General features: G+C 42.8%; 1 protein-coding gene across 1 annotated transcript in view; it reads right to left on the reverse strand.

Moving 5' to 3' along the window:
- Positions 1 to 676: 676 nt before the first annotated feature.
- The window catches only part of PDIA5 (protein disulfide isomerase family A, member 5), a gene marked incomplete at both ends in the record, with an annotated part of 42,752 nt that continues 24,250 nt past the window's right edge, over positions 677 to 19,178 (reverse strand). Inside the window, 3 exons of the mRNA XM_010283193.1 lie at positions 677 to 807; positions 3,721 to 3,884; positions 4,955 to 5,025. Coding sequence (XP_010281495.1) covers positions 677 to 807; positions 3,721 to 3,884; positions 4,955 to 5,025 — 366 coding nt within the window. The remainder of the gene's footprint in view (positions 808 to 3,720; positions 3,885 to 4,954; positions 5,026 to 19,178) is intronic.

The raw sequence follows: 19,178 nt of genomic DNA on the forward strand, positions 1-19,178 counted from the left end.
CCTTTGACAGACCCCTTAAAAGTTAAGAACCTGTATGAAGTCTGCCTGTCTCTGGGACAACACAGGAAAACAGAATAGGTCCCTCCCATTCACCTAATTTATAAAGGGCCTGATTCAAAACTTCTCTAGAAATATTCTCAGGAATATTCAAAAGGAAAGTATGCGTGTGATGCATGCAAAACAATCAGGGAGGAGGGAAGCTATGCCTATATTCCCAGTGGGGATTTAAATGTAGATTTATTACAGACAAAATTTATTCCATCAAAATTTGTTCTCAGCCTCTGGGGACTGATTCCTCCTACACCACTATATCGATTTCACTATTGAAGTGCTGCACTAATGAGTCAAGCTCTCCATGTCCATTGTGCTACTATAAAGGATCACATTTTGTTATATGGACCATAAAATGCAGCAGAGGAAAATAAATCTGTTCTGTTTTTGTACCCTGCCTGCTTTGATGTCTGCATTAACGCAATAACTCTTTAAATAAACACTGTACACTGTTTTGTTTCCGTTTATAAAGATACAAACAATGGTGCCAATGATGGACCCATGCAGTTATATTCAGAATCAGCTCTTTACCCTTAAAAGTCTGGGGACAGCAAGGGAATTAACTCAGGATTTCATGAATTGTAGGGTTTATAAAACCCATCCATGTGGAGAGGTATTTACTCACATGGTGCATAGAACATGACAAGGGTGTGCTTCTTCTTCTTCAAGGACTCCCTGAAGTCTTCCCCAGCAAGGTGTATAACGCTAGTCTGTTTTTCTTCCCATGCAGGCTCAGGTGGAGGTGGTGCTTCAGGACTAGAAAAGAAAGGAAATTAGATTGGTTTGAAAACATTTCTGGAAGCAGACAAAGGGGCATCACATCCTGGTCATAACTACCATGAGGGAACTGAGGTTGAACAATCCTTCAGGATGCCTGTGCAGTAGAAAAACGTGCTTGATATTTGCAACACCAGATAACAGCAAAAAAGATGCAAGTTAATTTCTGGAACTCAACAAAAATCTAATTTAAGTGATTGTACTCAGGCATACAAGTAGGAATGCAGAATAAAGATTTCCTACATTGCATCCAACATCTGGGTGGAAAAATCATTGCTCTTGTATCCCTGTGTCATCCATAGGCATGAATTGAGAAGAACAGCAAGCAGGCAGAATCAAAAGGCAACCGATATAGAACAGCATCTTCCATTCAAATATCCTTTTTGTACTCTTTATCGCTATCATGCAAACTTCTATAAAGAATTCCATGACCTTCTCTTGAATTCAGATACTAAAGCCAGGATGCAATAATCAGCATCGTTCCATTTGGAAGACTGGGGGTGACTGAACTGGAATATTTTACCTTGATAAAGAGAATGTCAGGTTTCAATTACGTCTGCACATACTGACTAGATCAGAGCAATCCCACACATCTAGAGCGCCTCTAACAAAACTTCTGCTATTCACCAGCTCACAGACTTCTCTCAGACTCATTAAATTCACTCCTGCTGTATCTTAAACAGTGATTACTTATATAAAATCATCAGAATGGTGCCACCGTATAAAGACCTTCATATGTCGCCTTGGTAATAAATTAGCTTTTCAGACTTTCCTGTCACTTAGAATGACACCATTTTAAGTTCCATCAGGTATATAAAAACTAAGTGGAGAAAAACTCAATTTTTAAAGCCCTACTCAAGGTCACTTGGTGGACATCTATCGTATTTCCATCAATACTGATTTGCCAGTTGTTTATGAAAGAATTAGGACAGCTGGTGCGAATTTTCACACGAACACAAGTCGGTGTGAGCTATCATTGATTACAGTTAGTCAGAGGTGCAGCTTCATCTCACACAGACCTTCTCATGCCAACCTGAAATAAGCTACCCAGATACTGGTAACAACGTAGTGTGCCAGCACAGACTACAGTCACCACGGAGGGACAGGAGCCAAAACCTGCACGGCTGTGACTACACCACTCATGGGGATAGGTTTATACAAGCTGGGGTTGTTCAGTCTGGAGAGGCTGAGGGGAGACCTTATCGCTCTCTACAACTACCTGAAAGGGGGTTGTGGCGATGAGGGTGTTGGCCTCTTCTCCCAAGTAACTAGTGATAGGATGAGAGGAAATGGCCTCAAGTTGTGACAGGGGACGTTTAGATCGGATATTAGGAAAAACTTCTTCACCAAGTGGTCAAGCATTGGAACAGGCTGCCCAGGGAGGTGGGGGAGTCACCATCTCTGGAAGTGTTCAAAAAAATGTGTGGATGTGGTGCTTTGGGACATGGTTTAGGGGGCATGGTGGTGTTGGGTTAACGGTTGGACTTGATCTTGAAGGTGCTTTCCAACCTTAATGATTCTGTGATTCTGTGAAGCTGTACCTTCATCTCCAGCCTGCACTCCAGATGCATCCCTATTTTCACCAATTTCAGTGCAGCTGTGACAATTTTATCTTTGGTCAGCAAACAAGGATCTTGCTCGATTGCCTCTCTAGTTGGGAGAACATCCAGCAGTCAAGAGCAGGAGACAAGCTGGCTGGGTTTCCTCTATGCTGCTGACTACCTGAGGCTGCAGACAAAAGCCTTCAAGAGGCACAGCAGGACCCAAAAAGGATTATCACCCCTTCCCTCTTCCTCATTGATATTCACCTGCCAATACGTACAGGCAGCGTCAACCTGACTGTTTAACTCAATATAAATTACGCAGCACTCTAAATGCTCCAGCAAACCAGTGAAAGTAGGACAGTGACTTAACATCCAGCATTGACGCAGCAGCCTGGAGCCTGAGTATGCACGAAGGCCATGGGAATACTGTGTCTAAATTTAAAATATAGATAAAACTTCCCAACATGCTATAATGATGCTTCCACACCGTATCTATTACCTGATTTGAAGCTCTCAAGAGATGTAATTTGAAAAGAAAAGGGGAAAAAAACAACAACAAAAAAAACCCCACAGACCCCCACCCCACCACCAAATAAGTGGGGAAAAATTAAGATTACATTCTTCACGCCAACTGCACTTAATGGTTAGATGATTTTAAAACTTCACAAAACACTGGCAGGTTTTTTTTCCCCATTGAGTAATGCAGAAAATGTATTAGGCTTACAGTACCTAAAGGAAATGCATATTTTATTCCAGAATACTTAAAGAGAGAACTGTACCAGCAGTTTACTTTTTTGAAATGAAATTATTTTCATCATACATCAAACTTAATTCTGCATATTTTAGCACACCACCCAAGAAAAGTTGGTTAGTGCAGACAAAGGTGCTGTTTTTGTTGGTCTCGCTGGCTTTCCTTCAGCCCCACATAGCTGGTATTCTAGGCATTGGCTCTGAAATGCTGGAAAGAGCAAAGTACAACTGCAGAAATTCAGTTACTAACAGTGAAATCTGCTGCTTAGTATACAGAGGGAACAACAAATGTTCCTTTTATTTTTCAGAGCCATTGCTATTCCTTCTCTGATGAGAGGCTTAGGGTATATTTGAAAAACATTTTGGAAAAGAAATACCAGGACAACTATGAAAAACCCCACAGCAAATAAAAGATTTGGTGTATTAGAGACCATAATTAACATTTGTGTTTGTATGGCTTTGAAAACTGGAATTCAGTTTGGTTTTGTTAGCAAGGGATTTAGGCAGTCGATAAAGCTAAGATTTATTTCCTCACCAAAACAGCCTTCAGGAGCCAGTAACCAGGAACCCAAATACTATCTCAGACCCTAAAACTTACTTTAGCAGCCAGTCGATGATTTTCTTCTTTGTTCTGAGGTGTGGCAGAGTGTATTTCTCCTCTCCATCCTTAAAATACTTCAAGGTAGGAAACCCTGAGATGTGGTATCTTTCTGCCAGCGCCTTGTTGACGGTAGCATCAACTGCTGCAAGGACACCTGGACTCTAAAACAGAGACCACTAACTGTAAATCCCAGCAACATACACACACCCCTTTGGCAGGAAACAGTGGACTTGGGGCAACCACTCATGATCTAGGTGCCTTCACTTTCTCAGGTACTCGGCACAGACACACAGAAAGACACAGAGGACTGATGCAAAACCAGGAAGGGACATCTTATGGACTAAGTGTAACCAGGGTTACCTGTTCTCTTCCCATTTCTGACAGGATTCCCCGTATATAATTCACTTGATAATACTTAAAAGCTGTTTCCAGGAATGGCATTTCCTCCCACAAATCCCAGTTTCTCCCAGAAGAAATGAGCATTGTTAAAGACAAGTTTACTTCAAGGTAAATTCATCTTTCCCTTACTTGTGGGCATCTTTACATGGACCACCTTTAGAGTTACAGGAGAACAGACACCTCTGCAGCGTGATTCATCGGATCTTTGTATCTTTGTTTTTCTTTTCTCCCCCTTCTTCTCCAACAACTACAAAGGGACTCGAGATGTCTCCACCGAACATGCTTAAGTATGGGGGAGACTAATCCTACTTATACTCTTGCATGGTGTACACAGCGTGAGACTGAATCAATAACACTAATACTTATATTATTGTATCTCTCTTCTCCAGCCACGCTGATGGAGCACTTAAGATCAAGCTAATGGAGTGACGCAACCATAAAACCAGGGTATTTGAAAGAGGGATCAACCCCTTTTGTTTTTTTCCAAATCTAATTCATAAATAAAAGCCTATGTTTCTTCACATTCAATGCCTTTAAGTAAGGGGGGAAAAAAAAAAAAATCCATTTTGGATTTGATCATATTATGTATAAGGCCTACAGCAGAATACATAAACATTTTTCGATTTTGTTTTCGTTCAAGACAGAATGTTCTTTCTAAGACTTTGGCAGGGCTCACGCATTAGCGATGAGACTGTACTTTGGAAGCACAGTTTGAAGGGTCCTGTGGGAGGATGAGAACAGCTGAATTTGTTGTAGGGAGAAAAGCCACTTTTATTACTCCAGTTATTTATTACTGATTATTTAAAGGATATAATAAAGGAAATTAGCTTACATCACTGGCTACATGGAGAAACTCTGCAGCCTTCTCATATTCTGGCTTCATTTTCTTACAGTGCCCACACCCTGCCAAAAAAAAAAATTCCAATTAAGTTGTACACGCCATGGTTATTCATTGACCATTTAGCCATTATCAAAATCCAAAATCATGTGGTAGAGATTTAGTAGAATTTAGTACGTGTTTTACTTACTTTATTTGTAAAGCCTTAGTATGATTTAGGATCTTTTCCGAAGTGGTCACTATGGTTTAAACAAAGAATTTAAGCTATTAAAAAATAATAATAAACCCCCTGAATTTGCACCCACATCTCTTTCCTCCCAGAAAGTACTGTAAACACAGTATTTGTCAAGCCCAACGCTTCTAGCATGCTCTTGGGTGAGGCACAACCTCACCCGCTGCAGTTTCCAAATCTTTATCTGCTTTAAAAAGAAAGAACACAGGCCCTCACGTGACATCCTGACTTTAAGCGGAGGCTTGTACTAGCACTGCTTAATTGAGTAACGTAATTTGAGTTGAACTGCACTGATAATAAGCCCTGCTTTACAGTGGTGTAGCATGCCCCTCTAGCAAGGATTTGCACTGATTTAATCACATCAGCGTAATTACACCACCACATATGTTGTCAACATAAGCAGGGCCTGTAAAATTGAGATAATGGTGCTTTCTCGCTTGTGCGAAGTTCTCCAGAGATTTGCCATTACTTCACTGCTAAGTGCTGACATTACAATAAAGTAAAATGAATGCACGTGTGAAAAAGCAGATTTCAAATAAATTATTTGGGTGTAAATTAAACTGCTTTCAGCTGGTGCGATTGCTTCCAGGCAAGCTGAACTTTCAGGACCAGGTGAGGCTCCTGCCACAACCTGAAGCTACACTTCAGCGCCTATGGCGCGATGCCGGGTCTCCAGGACAGCCCCTTCCTCGCCCCCGCGCAGCCCACGCTATTGCCCCCGAGGGACCAGCGCAAGCGCCGTCCCCGCAGGGTCAGAGCAAAGGGACGGCGCGGCAGAGATCGATGCCCGGGCAGGGCGAGGGCTGGCTCCTGCACGCAGACCGGAGACGCGGAGAGCTGTAATAAGGAGCATGGCACGACTCAGACACACTGCACTCGCCTCCCCGGTGCAATGTAATCTCAACGCACTCCCTCGCCACACTTTTTCCTCTTGCTTGCAGCAGCGGCCATTTTTTCTTTCTTCAGCTGTTATTGTTGGAGCGGGCACTTGAAAGCCCAGACTTTGCTAAGCTTTTGAAAGTTGTATCAGAAAACTGGGCTAGAAATCTGTTTCAATGCAGGTTCAGCAAAAGCCATTTCTGAGGTGTATGGGCAAAAAGGCTGGGGCTATTTTTACAGTACTGTCTTAAAGAACATAAACCAAGGACTCTGAATCTCAGTGCTGCTTTGACTCCCGCTAATGGGGTGACTGCTGAAGCCAGCAGATGCAAATCTAAGCGTGAACTGAACCAGACCACGTTCTATACAGCACAAGTCAGAGGGTGTTTGCAGCCAAGAAGCCAAGAAGTCCCAGGTGTGACTTCAGGGACTCCAGCAGAGCTCCAACCACCACAGCACCCCATGAAATGCTTTCAGGGCATGTTTATAGAACACGGTGGATACGTTTGAATGAAGACTGCAAATGCCACCCGAGAATTACAGTAAATACCCAAACGGCTGATCCCAGACCAAACTCCAGTTCAAACACCAACGAAGGTCCATACTGCTTAGTCACCTGCATAGCAACCACAGTCTCACAAAGACCCACGTCCTTCTTTTGAGAAAAAAAACAATGCTTTAATGTGGTAGGAGCAGCAGCATGAAGGGACCTCAGCTGGAGCAGAAGGTTTGCTTTGGTTTTACACACTGGCAGGAGCATGTGCCGCCAAGCTGGGAACCTGACGCAACAGCTTCAGAGGGGAATTCAGGAAGAAGCTGAATTTTTAAAGAAGTTACTGTCTCAGCACTGCTTGTCGTGGTTAAGAGCATGAAAGAGGCTGGCAAAATGATTTATTTGCCACCCACCCACAGAAAGCTTGCCAGCATATGGCTTTGTGGAAGGGGCTGACAGTTCCCTTTGACACCTGCCCAAGCTGATTGATTTCTCCTTTTAGGAGCAGGGAACTTTATTCATTTTGTGCTCTTCCTCACTTCCAAACAAAGGGCATCTTGAGTCCCAGCTCAGATATGGGAACCTCTCTGAATTAGCTAGCTCAAATTCGTACAAAAATATACTTGTTTGCAGGGGTAACTTCATCTTAGTGGGCTTTACACAGTGTGTCCTCCGGCCAGAGCAAGCTTCATACTGTGCTTTGGATACAGTATCCACACATTCGACACTATATTCCACAATTATCAATATTAGCTCTGATCAACCAAAAGCATCAAACAACCTAGGTTTTGACAAACCTATGCAGAGAAAAACAAACAAACAAACAAGCTAGGTATACTTCACCTAGGAAATAAAAAACAATCCAAACCATCTGAAATTCATGTAAGTAATATTTTGGAGAAAGATATCCAGACCATGAAATGTCAGTGTTCTGGGTTCTTTCATGAACATCATACAGACACAGCACTACTGACTGCCACAAAGCTAACTCACTCATGCTTAAAATAAAGGGGAAGCAGGATCGGGTCCTTAAAGGCACTTAAACGCAAACTGAAGTCCTTAAATCTTTATCATGCAATGCTTGTTCTACCCCTGACAGAGGACAGCACAATATGCCAGCCTGGAAAAAAGCCACCACATTAAACTGAATCTGAAAGAGGGACAACGAATCTTAAGAGCTTCTCCCACGATAAATGATGTTTCCCTGGCCATCTTTATGAGAATTTCACTGTTATGTGCTATAGCTATAACCTACCATTGCAGGAAAGGGGAGATATGAATTAGAAGTCAGACCTGCACACTGCAAATCAATTAATCTCTCCTATGATTATTTATCCTACCTTTCAATAATCCTGTGAGTATTACCATTAAATTCTCAAGGCCAATGAAAAAGTCATTTAAATGAATTCCAAGGTCACTGCCTCTCCTTTGATTGCTACATTAGGTTGTTCAGCAGCAGCTGTATCCCTCTGCGCTAAGCTCCTCTAATTTTAGATGTTTTCTGTTCATAAAATGAGTGTGAAAATAACAACAACCCTACAGGCCCTTAGCCCAGATGCTCCAATGTGCTACATAAGGTCTGCTGGGACAGTGGAAGGAAGCTTGCAGGTCTGTAGTGGGCATCTGTGATAGATGAGCTCTTAGAAGATGCACTGTCGTGTCAAGTCAAGTATTATGACATTAAAACTGAAAGACTAAGCAAGGGAAGAGACTTGTTCAATCGCAGGTGAGAAGAGAAAGGCTGCAGTCAACACAAGGATGCCCCGCAGCCTACTCCAAGCATTGATGTCCTCTGAGCCTCTCCGGGTCACGGCTGGTGGAAACACGCAAGGGACTTCTAAGTGTCTACACAAGAGGACTCCCACAGTCTCAGCCTTTTCTCACAGAAGAGAAGTAGCTCCCCTGAAGGTGCAAGTCGGAGTTACTCTCCATCCGGCAGCAGAAACCAGTTGAGCTTCAGTGCCTGGCTCTGCTGAACAGTTCTGGACAACTCCCTCGAGCTCTCGACACCTCACCTTGCTCCTCTTGCACAAAAGGAGCCCCAGGCTGCAAGGACCAAGGTGCTTGAATGGAAAAGAGCACACAGAGTAAGTGTACAAGGAGTGTACAAGTGTAACACAGAGGACGTTACAAGACAGGAAAAAGAAGTCAAACCTTACAAAAATCAGTGCTGGGACATCTGGGACAAGACAGGCCCTTGCTAACAGTTTTTAAAACAGATGTCTAAATGAAGCAAGGATTATGTTTTCCTGGTTTATTTGTAATCAACCTTCTCATTTGCACTGTGCAGCCAGGCAGATAAAGAGCTCCTTCCTTCAGTGCAGTCACTGTCACACAGCTTAGCTCAGCTGCACCCCCAGAACGACAGCGGTCACAGGTGCCCATATTGCCCCAGGACAGAGTCGTCACCTCCCTCCAGAATGCCACCGCAGGACAGAGCACAACACTCACTCAGCACTTCATCCTTCCTGGAGTGTGGCCGTACTCAAGTGCAGAGGCAAAGGCCAAGTGTGGACAGAGTGACGTTAACATGCAAGGGCGAGCAGCACATGGACAAAGGGAAGGTTAACAAATGTACCAAGCAACCTTTTTTCCAAGTAAATACCTGTATTTGTTTACAGCAGCCTGTTTGGCAAAGACAGAAGACTTTTGGCATGGCAAAGACTCACAATACAGAGCACAGTTGCTCCAACCATTTTCAGAAATGAACTAATGAAAACGCTTCTACTGTTAAAACCAAGTTTTGCCTGCAGAAGACAGGCAGAAAAACAGTCAAGCAGCTCCAGCTAAGCTCCTGCATGTGCTGCCTTAGTGCTGTCCCCAGAACATAAATCTCTGTTTCTCTGTCATTCACTGTTTGCTTCTTTCAGGTTATTATGGCTACAATAATAATAAACACCATGCTTTTGGTCACATCCTCTCATTTCAAGACAATATTGTCTGAGGATCTCAAGTGTATGTGACAAGCAAGAGATAAAAGCCAACATCCAGGCAGCTGTGGACAAAGAATTTCTGACATGAAGAACACTAGAGATAAATTAAATTGCAAATAAAGATTTTAAAGAATCATTACATTTCTGCTATTGACAGACTGCTTGAGTACTGTTATTGCATACCACCTATTTATTGTATCATGCCAGCTCTACATCCATCTATAGTTGCATACCAAAAATACCTCCATTAGCCTAACAAGAAAATTAACTTGAAGCACACAGCATGTCCTGCTTTCAGCTAGTGGGTCACTGGCAGTTCAGACTACACACACTGAAGATTTACAGACAACTTCAAGAAGAGAAAAAAAATCTCAAAAAAATTTAGGTGCACCTTTGCTCTCTAAACATACATCTTTGGTTTCTCCATTCCTAATCCCAGAGGAGCTGAGACCTCTCAACACAGCAGAATAGCCAGCCCTTATGCGTGCCCTGTTGTCAACTTTGAACACACACCTGTGTATATAAAAGCAAGAGTATTTATATGGGGAGACACAATGCTTGCAGCAAGGGCAAGGATGCACACAAGTCCCAGCCCTCTTATCACCTATGCAAGAACACAAGTGTATTCTCTTCTGCCATGGAAGTCTTTAACATGCAAAGATTTCTTATGCATCATGTAAAAGAGTAGCTCTAAGGTTTGACATGAGGCAGCTTACAGCTCTTTAACCAGTGTAAGAGAGCATAAACTACAACAGCTGCAGATTTCCTTGCATAATTTAGCCATCTGCATTGCAGACATCTGATGAGAAATCATCCACAAATTTGGCAGGGAGGAAGGATGACAAAAACAGCTGTTTCTCCCCGGAATAACAGGTACAAATTTGCAACTGTGTTGGTTGCATGTTCACTTAATAGTCATAATGGTCATAGCCCTCAGGCCATGCCCAAATCTCCATGTTTCTGCTTTAAAAAAAAAAATTTAAAATCACCTTATAAAGGTTCAGGAGCTCAAGAAATTTCATGCATTCTTTTTCTTCTGGGTACTTACTCCCACCAAACCATCCATCTCCTCCTCAGCAGCAGCACTTGCCCACCCAGGTAAAGTTCCAGATACTTAGAGACAAAGATGTTTCAAGGCTTGATGCTTTCTTATGAGATCAGCAGGAGCAGCTTCAACATGATATTGAATTCACATTTTCAACAGATAGAAGTGTGTGCACACATACACAAATTCAGACCCCCCCACCTCACTACTGTACTTTTAAAGGTAGGTTTGATTTGACCAAGTATTACATCGCTTAGGGATCAGTGACAAGCAAACAGCTTTATGGCTTTACAAAAGACAAAGTCTGTGAAAGGTCAGCCTGGAAAAGGCTCCGAGGAACTAGAAATATAGAATGAAAAGGAAAATACTTCAGCAGTTCGGATTATTGCAGTCATGCTACATTAATGCGGCTGCAGCCTAGAGCCTCGGCTGCGTGGGCTGCGCAGTTCATCCCAGTGACAGGAGAGCAGTTCAGCGTCTCAACCCACCATTATCACCATCTCACTGGCATTGCCACAAACTCGCAGTGCAGTCAATCTGTGCGTGCAATGATCTGTGCAAATCCAATCCCAGCATGTGCACACAGAAGAAAGTCCCTGCCTGCTGCCGGCAGCCCTTTAGTGTGAAGTCGGGGCACAAAATGACTACAAATCGGTCACCCCGTCTCCTATCCAAATGACTTGCTGAGGCGTTAGTGACCCCATCCCAGTCACCGTCTCCCTCGGGAGCACCTTATGCATGTGTCGCAGAGCGTGCACGGAAGCATGGATGTCCCTGGGGGAAAGGCTCAGGGCACTGAGAAAAATAGAGTAGCACAGCATGGGTCACTACCAAACGATTCAGATGGACACAGATGAACTCCTGATCAGGCCAACACCACATGAACTACCTGACACCTGCCTGGTACATGGGGACGCAGGCTGAGCGAGCCAAACCTCACCTCTGTACTTGATCACCTTGGCTGTAGAGGTGAAAGCATCTGAAATTCAACTCTTGATCATGTTTTCTATGCTGGCACAACTGTTTCCCCCCCAACACCACTGAAACTGCTCAGCAGAAAAAGATTCTTAACAGCTTTAGACAGTTACAGTGTGAGTTCAGATTATTTATTTTTTAAAAGACAGTCAGATCACTGCATTACATAAGGTAAATCAGATCAAACTGAGAAGAGAGCTTAACCAAACGTATCCTCCGGGAACCCTCTCTGCATCGCTGCCGTATTCACGGCTCCGGCAGAAGGGTTACCTTCAGCCAGCCAGCAACAGACCTCGGCAGAGGAGGGCTCAGCACAGAGAGGGAGAAACATGGAGCAGGTCCTGCAGGGTGCCTCCACGGGATTCAAAAGACGACAGCTCTGATGACCTCCTGCATAACACATGCTTCTGCCTTCACTTCTGGTCATGCTGGAACATATCTTCTTTCGATGTAAAGGCTCTGGGGAAAGGGTGAATATTCTCCAAGGCTAACCTCTGCCACAGGCTGCTACCTCCCAGGGGTCCCCGAGTTAAGCAGGGAGAGAGATTTCTGCTCTATCTTGCCCTCAAAGTGTTCTCTCTCTGTTTTTAACCCTACAGAGACCCTGGCTGAGCTGGGCTCCTGAAATTAGTCTTTGAAAAATATACCCCCATCTTCCACAGCACAGACTCTAGCATGTGTCCAGGAAAGAACTTTAAGCTAATCACCATCTTTATTTAAATAAATTAACAACAAAAGTCAAAACGGTTCCTTATTTCCATTCCAAATCTGACTTCAGCTTCCAGCTACTGGAAATTACACTGCATGTATATACCCTCCTAGTCAAAACTGGATGGTGCAATCAGTGTTGGGAGACGATGGTGCCTCCTACCATCCCTCTTGGGTAGGAAAAGAAGTGAAGGAAGGTGGATCAGCTGGCATCGGGAGATACGAATTACACTTCCTACACCAGATTGGAGGTACATGGCCCTGAGTAGGTGTTGAAAATTAATCTTCCCCTATTGAAATGTGAGAGAGACAGCAGCATGGCTGCCTTAAGGTGAAATTATTGAGAGTTTATGAAAAATACCACCAGAAGGTTTCCTTCTCAATTAAACTGTAATTATTCCACATCCAGAAAAGATCCCTCCCTTCTCCACTGCCAAACGATGATCAACAAAATTCCACCTGCAGAAGCAAAGTTGTGCTGCTTTCCCTCACACTGTTATGCCAGGAAAGGGGTAAGACTTCAGGAAAGACTTTAGATTAAGCAATGAAAATGCGGGAGAACAGAGGCTAGATGAAATAGCTGTGAATGACCATCTCAGGAAAACAGCACAGCAAGCAAATGATTGCCTAGGATGCAATTTCTCTAAAATATGGATACAACGCAAAGAGGTCTTCCTAAGAAAGGTACATCCCAGAGCACTTAAGCTTATGGGGCAGGGGTGTTAAAAACAATAGTGACATTGGCTATTACTGTGAAGAGACCCTTAAAAGTATCAGGAAGGGCTCCTATGCAGTATGCACACTTTCTGTCCAGTATCAGAGCAAGAGTGGTTACCAGCTGAGATGCATTCACCTACTTAGAAGTGTGCTGGGATGCTCGCTAACCACAAGCAGTCAGGACCCCAGATGAGACACCTCTATCCTCAGCACTATACCTCAGTATCAAAGCAATGGATTCATTTATTAATAACTCAGAAAGACAGCATCACTTGCCGACTCACCATCTGAAAGAGATCAAGGAGTAGACAGGCAGGCAAGCAATCTTTCACTTTAGGTTTCTTATTTGCCCTTGAAAGTAAATTCTTCACTTTCCACAGGATAATAAAAATTGAAGCCATAAAGTTTTTAGGAAGATAAACTTGATAATGAAAACTCTGGTAACGATTCAAGTAGCAGAGATACTGTAAGGCACTTTCCAAATGAGAGCCCTGCACCGTATATTAAGCTTATCCAGGCAAGGAAATTAATTTATTTCAGAAGAAATAAACCCAGTGCTTAATTCTTAAAGCTAATTCCTACTGTTAACCCATCATTAGAGGCAAGCAAAGTAAACCTGTAAAAATAAGTTACGCCTTACTCCCAATCAGAACTTAACCACGAGACCGTTAAGGGCTTATACATACACTGGAGTCAAGCTTGTTGGAGGACAGTCACACAATCCGCACACTCAAATGCAGACCTTCACAACTAAAGTTACAGAAGTCCTTTAAAAAAACACTCTGAGTAACTACATAATCTACAAGAGATACCCAGAGAAAGGGAGAATGGGACAAGTCTCCCTTCAGCTGCCACCTCGCAGGTGCCCCTTGGCCCTCCGGCAGCCATAGCTACTCCTTTGCAGTGGTCTCAGTTAGTTGGCAAGGACTTTGTAGGAGAGAGAGAAGGCAATAGTAATGCAAGAAATGAGGCAGCAAACCCCCAAAGAAACTAATGTTTCCTCCACACCACCTGCCACACATTCACAGGAAGACTCTTTTCTGATTGGAATAGACTTGGCAAATCTAATTAGAGAAAGTAATTGTTCCCTATCAGAGGCAAGCATATAGGGATGCATTTTGAACAAATCCCCCAAATTTCACAAAACCCAAGCGTCTAGAGTTCAGCTCCTTTCTTTTCTCCTTTACTACTGTCCTGCATACTACTCTTGACACCCACAACTGCTAGGCAAGTAAGTTTTTCGAAGTACACGCCGTGTCCTCAGAACAGCACCATGGCACAGAGCAAATCAAGATCCAGCCCGAAAGCAAAGCAGACACCAACATCCCAAAAGTCTGGTTTTGCTACTCTTTCTGTTATGAAGCTGAACCAGAGCAAGCCAAGGCTCCTCCTTTTGAGTCTCGGCACAGGCTGTAACCAGGCTGCAAGTCATCAGCCCTAGCTGCGCTAATGTTGTCTGAGCTGTGTGCTCACCCGGTGGCACAGGGAGTTTCCTGAACTTGGGGGCCAAAAGCCTGATTGCTTGCCACAAACCAGGGAACACCGAAGGCATCGTCCTGCTTCCTTCATGTTAATCAGTCTTTGCAACGTTCAGTTACGATACGCCTTCCCTACGCCGATTCTTGCCATATTGGAGCATCTCACAGTCCGGACATGGCTCACTACATAAGACTCCCACGCAAGGTGAGATGTTATCTCCACTTCACAGACTGGAAACTGAGACAAATATTTATTGGGTTACAATTGTACAAATCAAAGCAAGGCAAGAAACTAAACGTTTACATCGGCAGGCCAAAGCTGTCACTTTTATCACTGGATCATCCCTTTTTATGACTTTATCCTGCTCAAAGAGCACAAACTGCTTCAAAAAGACCATCTTCTTACACAAACTCTGCACTCTAGTATCAAAAGACTGACATAAAAGAGGCAATGGACTCCGTCATTACTGTCCTCACCCTTTTCATTAGGTATCCTATCAAGTTTTACTGCACAAGCTAGTTATTAGGATTTTTATACTCTCCACATTACTATTTATATTAAGTACCACTAAAAACCTGTATTGATTTTTATTTTTAAACCCTCAAGAAACATAAGTAGGATAGTCATTAAAGGAAAAATCCATGTCAGGTTCTTAATTTTCCTGGTTTGCTGCATCTTCAAGAACTCCTGTTTTAATGTGTACGTAAAATCCTCCATTGAAAATCATTGCTGTAATGAGTTTAATGAGGCACGTCATTGCACTGAACTGTTTACACTCCCTGAGATTTTTGGTGATATTCAAAGATATGTAATATCAAGCAACACCCTGTTGTAGACTTACATGCTTTTAAATATTGATGAACTCAGCTTGAGTCTCCCAGTCCTCCTCTCTGAAATAAAGTCAGAACTTGCTTACTTCAGTGGAAGCAGATTCAGGAGCCAAGAATTTTCCTGTTTCTAACTAGTTTATATGAAGAATATACCTGTTCCAGTAAAGTACAGCTAAAAAATACATACATACAACAAACAGAAAGTTGGCACAATTTACACTTGTCCAGGGAAGCATTTTATTATACACTCCATTAAAAAGGCATTAAGGCAACATTAAAGTTAGGCACCTACGGGATGCAAGGGTCAGGAAATGCAATGCTGAAACCAAAGCAGATCTCTTCGCTTACCTATCCAGACTCTTAAAGAGCAACATTCATCATTCGAGTGCCCTTGCACAACAATTCAATCTTTCAGTGATTAGGGCATTGCAACAGCCCATCCTGACATCTGCACTGCTTCACCAAGAAACCCAACAGAACTAGGTACTGTCTGTGACCTACATAATGGTCCAGAAAGTTTGCCTTGTTCAAAGCTTTCTCCAACTACTCTAAAAGCAAGGAGAACATTTTCACTGGCTCTAGTAAGATCAGGACTGAGCCCACAGCAAGCTCCTTGACACATGCATGTCTCCTTGTGTATTGTGCCTTGGACTAGTAAACAGCTATCGCAAGTGGATATGGCATCTGCCATATTTCCAAATACATGACCTGCCTTACACACGACAAACTTCCAGTAATCCTTTCGTGCTGCAGCCGATCCAGCACAGAATTGCTTGCCTTCATTTTCTTCTCTGACTACAGCATCACTGAATTAACCGGCACAATTGTGTTTAAAGTACTACCCATACAGAAATTCCAATTTAAAAAGTAGAGTTCATTTGTCAGGTTGGATTATCAAAGCTTATAAAGACCTTTCAGGAAGCTCTAAAGCGAACCCTTGACTGAGGGCTACATCCTGCCAAGCTTTCAGCTTCCAACTCCCTGTCATTTCACACAGCTAATGTGCATTTTGAGAACACAGCTCTTCTCTGCAACTTCTGCCATTCAATAAGCTCTTCTCACACGCAGCTACCTTCAACCAGGGACTGATCAACATTATACAACTGGAAACAACAGCACAGAGCGCAAACATGGACGGACACTGGAGTAGATGCTATTATTGCTGCTGCTGACACTCCTCCTGGGAAGCTACCCGAGATCCCTCTTATGCAGACACCAGCCAGTTGCACCGCTTTTCTCCAAACACACAGTTTGGCTGGTGCCAAGGCTGAGGCTAGAAAGCAAACCTTTGGTGAGGTGAGGAAAGAGTATTTTCCACCCGATCTAAACTGATGCCATCAACAGGCAGGCTGAATGTTCTTATGAAGACCTACCACTAGAAGATGTCAAATAAATTAAAGGGGTTCCTAGCACAGGTCTGACAAGGACAGCTTCCCAGCTACCTGCTGTTTCTCTTCATCCTAGAGGCTGTATATCTTGCAGGCAGAGGCCAAAAGCTCTCTATCTAGCCACTGAACACAGACAATATTTTATTTTAAAAATCACAAATGTCAGTTATGACAGGGCCAAATAAAAATTAAAGGATATTTCCACCCATTCCACATTTAGTGTTGCTTGTTGTTTGGATAACCCACAAGCCTTTAACGTCTACTGAACTGGTGCAACTGCACTGGTTTACATTTAGAAAAAAAAAATCCTTAACTGAATAATGAATTTGCATGGAAAAACATAAGATTTTATTTATTTATTTATTTATCACAGGCCCCTGACATTAGGCTGCTGCTGACCTGTGCTGGAAAGGCTATTTTTTCAGGCTACACAGTAAATTAATTCTTCAGCTTTTTTAACTCGTGGCCTTTGTGTTGAGGCTGCCAACAGACATGCCAATTAGCACTCACTGCAATGGTAGCTTGCTTTCATAAAAAGCTTTCATAAGGAATCAGTGGGGGTCTGAAAGGGAGACTTATTTATTTATAGTTGTAAAACACAGTTTGAAAAAAACAGATTTGATTTTGTGGACACATTTTGGGTTTGCTTTACTTTAAATATAAAGTGAGCAATGGATTCCTACATCCTAATCTCACCACATGCAGCAGTAAGAAACAAAACCAAGACCACTGAAACCAATGATGATGTGCTGGCAGGGAGGGATTCAAGCCCACTGCTTGGTTAGAAGCTGGAGGCCTTCATCTGTATTGGGCTAATTGGTTGGCACTGGTTGGCACAAAGTGGCTTAAAACCTTGCGTTTTAATGCACCAGAGAGAGGAGGGAAGGAGGGAAGCGTGTGAAAAGCTGTTTTTCAAAGCTAAATTGATAAAACAGCTCCCTGTGCAATTAAAAACCTGCAAAGCTGAACAGTTGGCTTTGGAAAGCACCAACCGCGTAATTTATCAGGCTGGTTTATAAAGGGGGAGACAACATCCATGGACAGGAAATGAATTTCACAAACATTTCAACAATGCATCAGAACTATAATGCATTTTATCATCTCAAGACTTATTTTTGCCCTCCCTTCCACTAGAGGGGAAGCAAGAAAAAGTGTATCAGGGCTGCATCTCCTTAACAGTTTCCAAGAACAAATTAAGGGCGTGGAAGCTGCATTTTTACCCTGCCTTCCCTCCTTATCAAGGGAGGAAAACCATGATGGCTCCAACAACACACTAAGGGCACTGAAATTTTTTCTAACCTTAAGCCCTGCAACTATATCTCATATAAAGTCTCTGAAGAAGTCCTATAAAGAGGGCTGGGAAGAAGACAGGTTTAAGATGAATTGAAGGTCACATACAACGAAGAAACTTTGCAGGAAAAAAAAACATTTTAATAGTTTAATCCTTTAAAAAAGCAAATGCACATTCACACTAACAGCAGGGCCAAAGTGCCGTTTTCCCCCTGTTACCTCTGGCATCAGTACTGGACCATGGACTTCGTCATGACTGACACGGCGTGGGCGAAGCAAGCCCAAGCAATCAGATGACTGAGGTGACTGACAACCACCACTGATTAGCAACAGAGACTACTCAGATCTGCACTTGCTGAATGTAACCCTGGGGGCTACAGCTCCTGGTGGCACCAGGACATTATTCTGCATGAGACTGCAGGACCAGGTACACTTTAAAATGTTAGCAATGTCATTTGTGTTAACAAAACATAATGAAAAGTAACTCCCATGCATGAAAAGCAGACACTTCTAGAACCATTTCAATCTTAGACTTTAAACACCCTTCAGTAGCATTTGAATTGACTTATCAGTGAGTTGGTTAGCTTTATTTTGTGCAAGACTGAGATGTGCTTTAGAGAAAAATGCTGCAAAAAATGTAGGAAGGGCAAGTCAGAAAGACTGCAACCTGCACTAATTTGGCAACTAGTTGGACAGAATTATTTTTACAATTGCATTTGACTCGGCAAACAGTTTGATGGGGAAACTGAAAACACATACTGAGCTTTTTTATGCTCAAGTATCTCAGGAGCATTTTAAGTCCCAGCAAGTCCCCATGTCACTAAAGCATTTAACACTTGACTGGCAGTATAACCCATATTTAGAGACATTCAGAACCCATCTTGGGCATCTAAATAAATTGATCAGCTGTAGGCACAGATATCAAGCAGCACAATTAGACATGGAGTCTTTATTCTCACTGATAACAGAAGATTATCATAAGCTGCACAGGTGCCTTTATTTATGTTATGGTAGAGAAATAACTTTGGTTGGTGTGATACAACTTCTCTTACTGACTCAGAAATATGCCTGCTAACATAACTGTGCTATCTTATCTTAGCAAATACGGTCAATTCAAGCAAAAACTCCAAAGCCTTTGGGGGAAAGGGCCATTTATTTGTTCTTTTGTATAGTGCAGCAGATCTCAGTTCATAACTGAAGTTTCTGGGTGCAATAGCAACACAGAAAAACCTGCAAGACTCCAGTCTGA

This window comes from Phaethon lepturus, unplaced genomic scaffold (genome assembly GCF_000687285.1).
Source record: "Phaethon lepturus isolate BGI_N335 unplaced genomic scaffold, ASM68728v1 scaffold6343, whole genome shotgun sequence".
Taxonomy (NCBI): Eukaryota; Metazoa; Chordata; class Aves; order Phaethontiformes; family Phaethontidae; genus Phaethon; species Phaethon lepturus.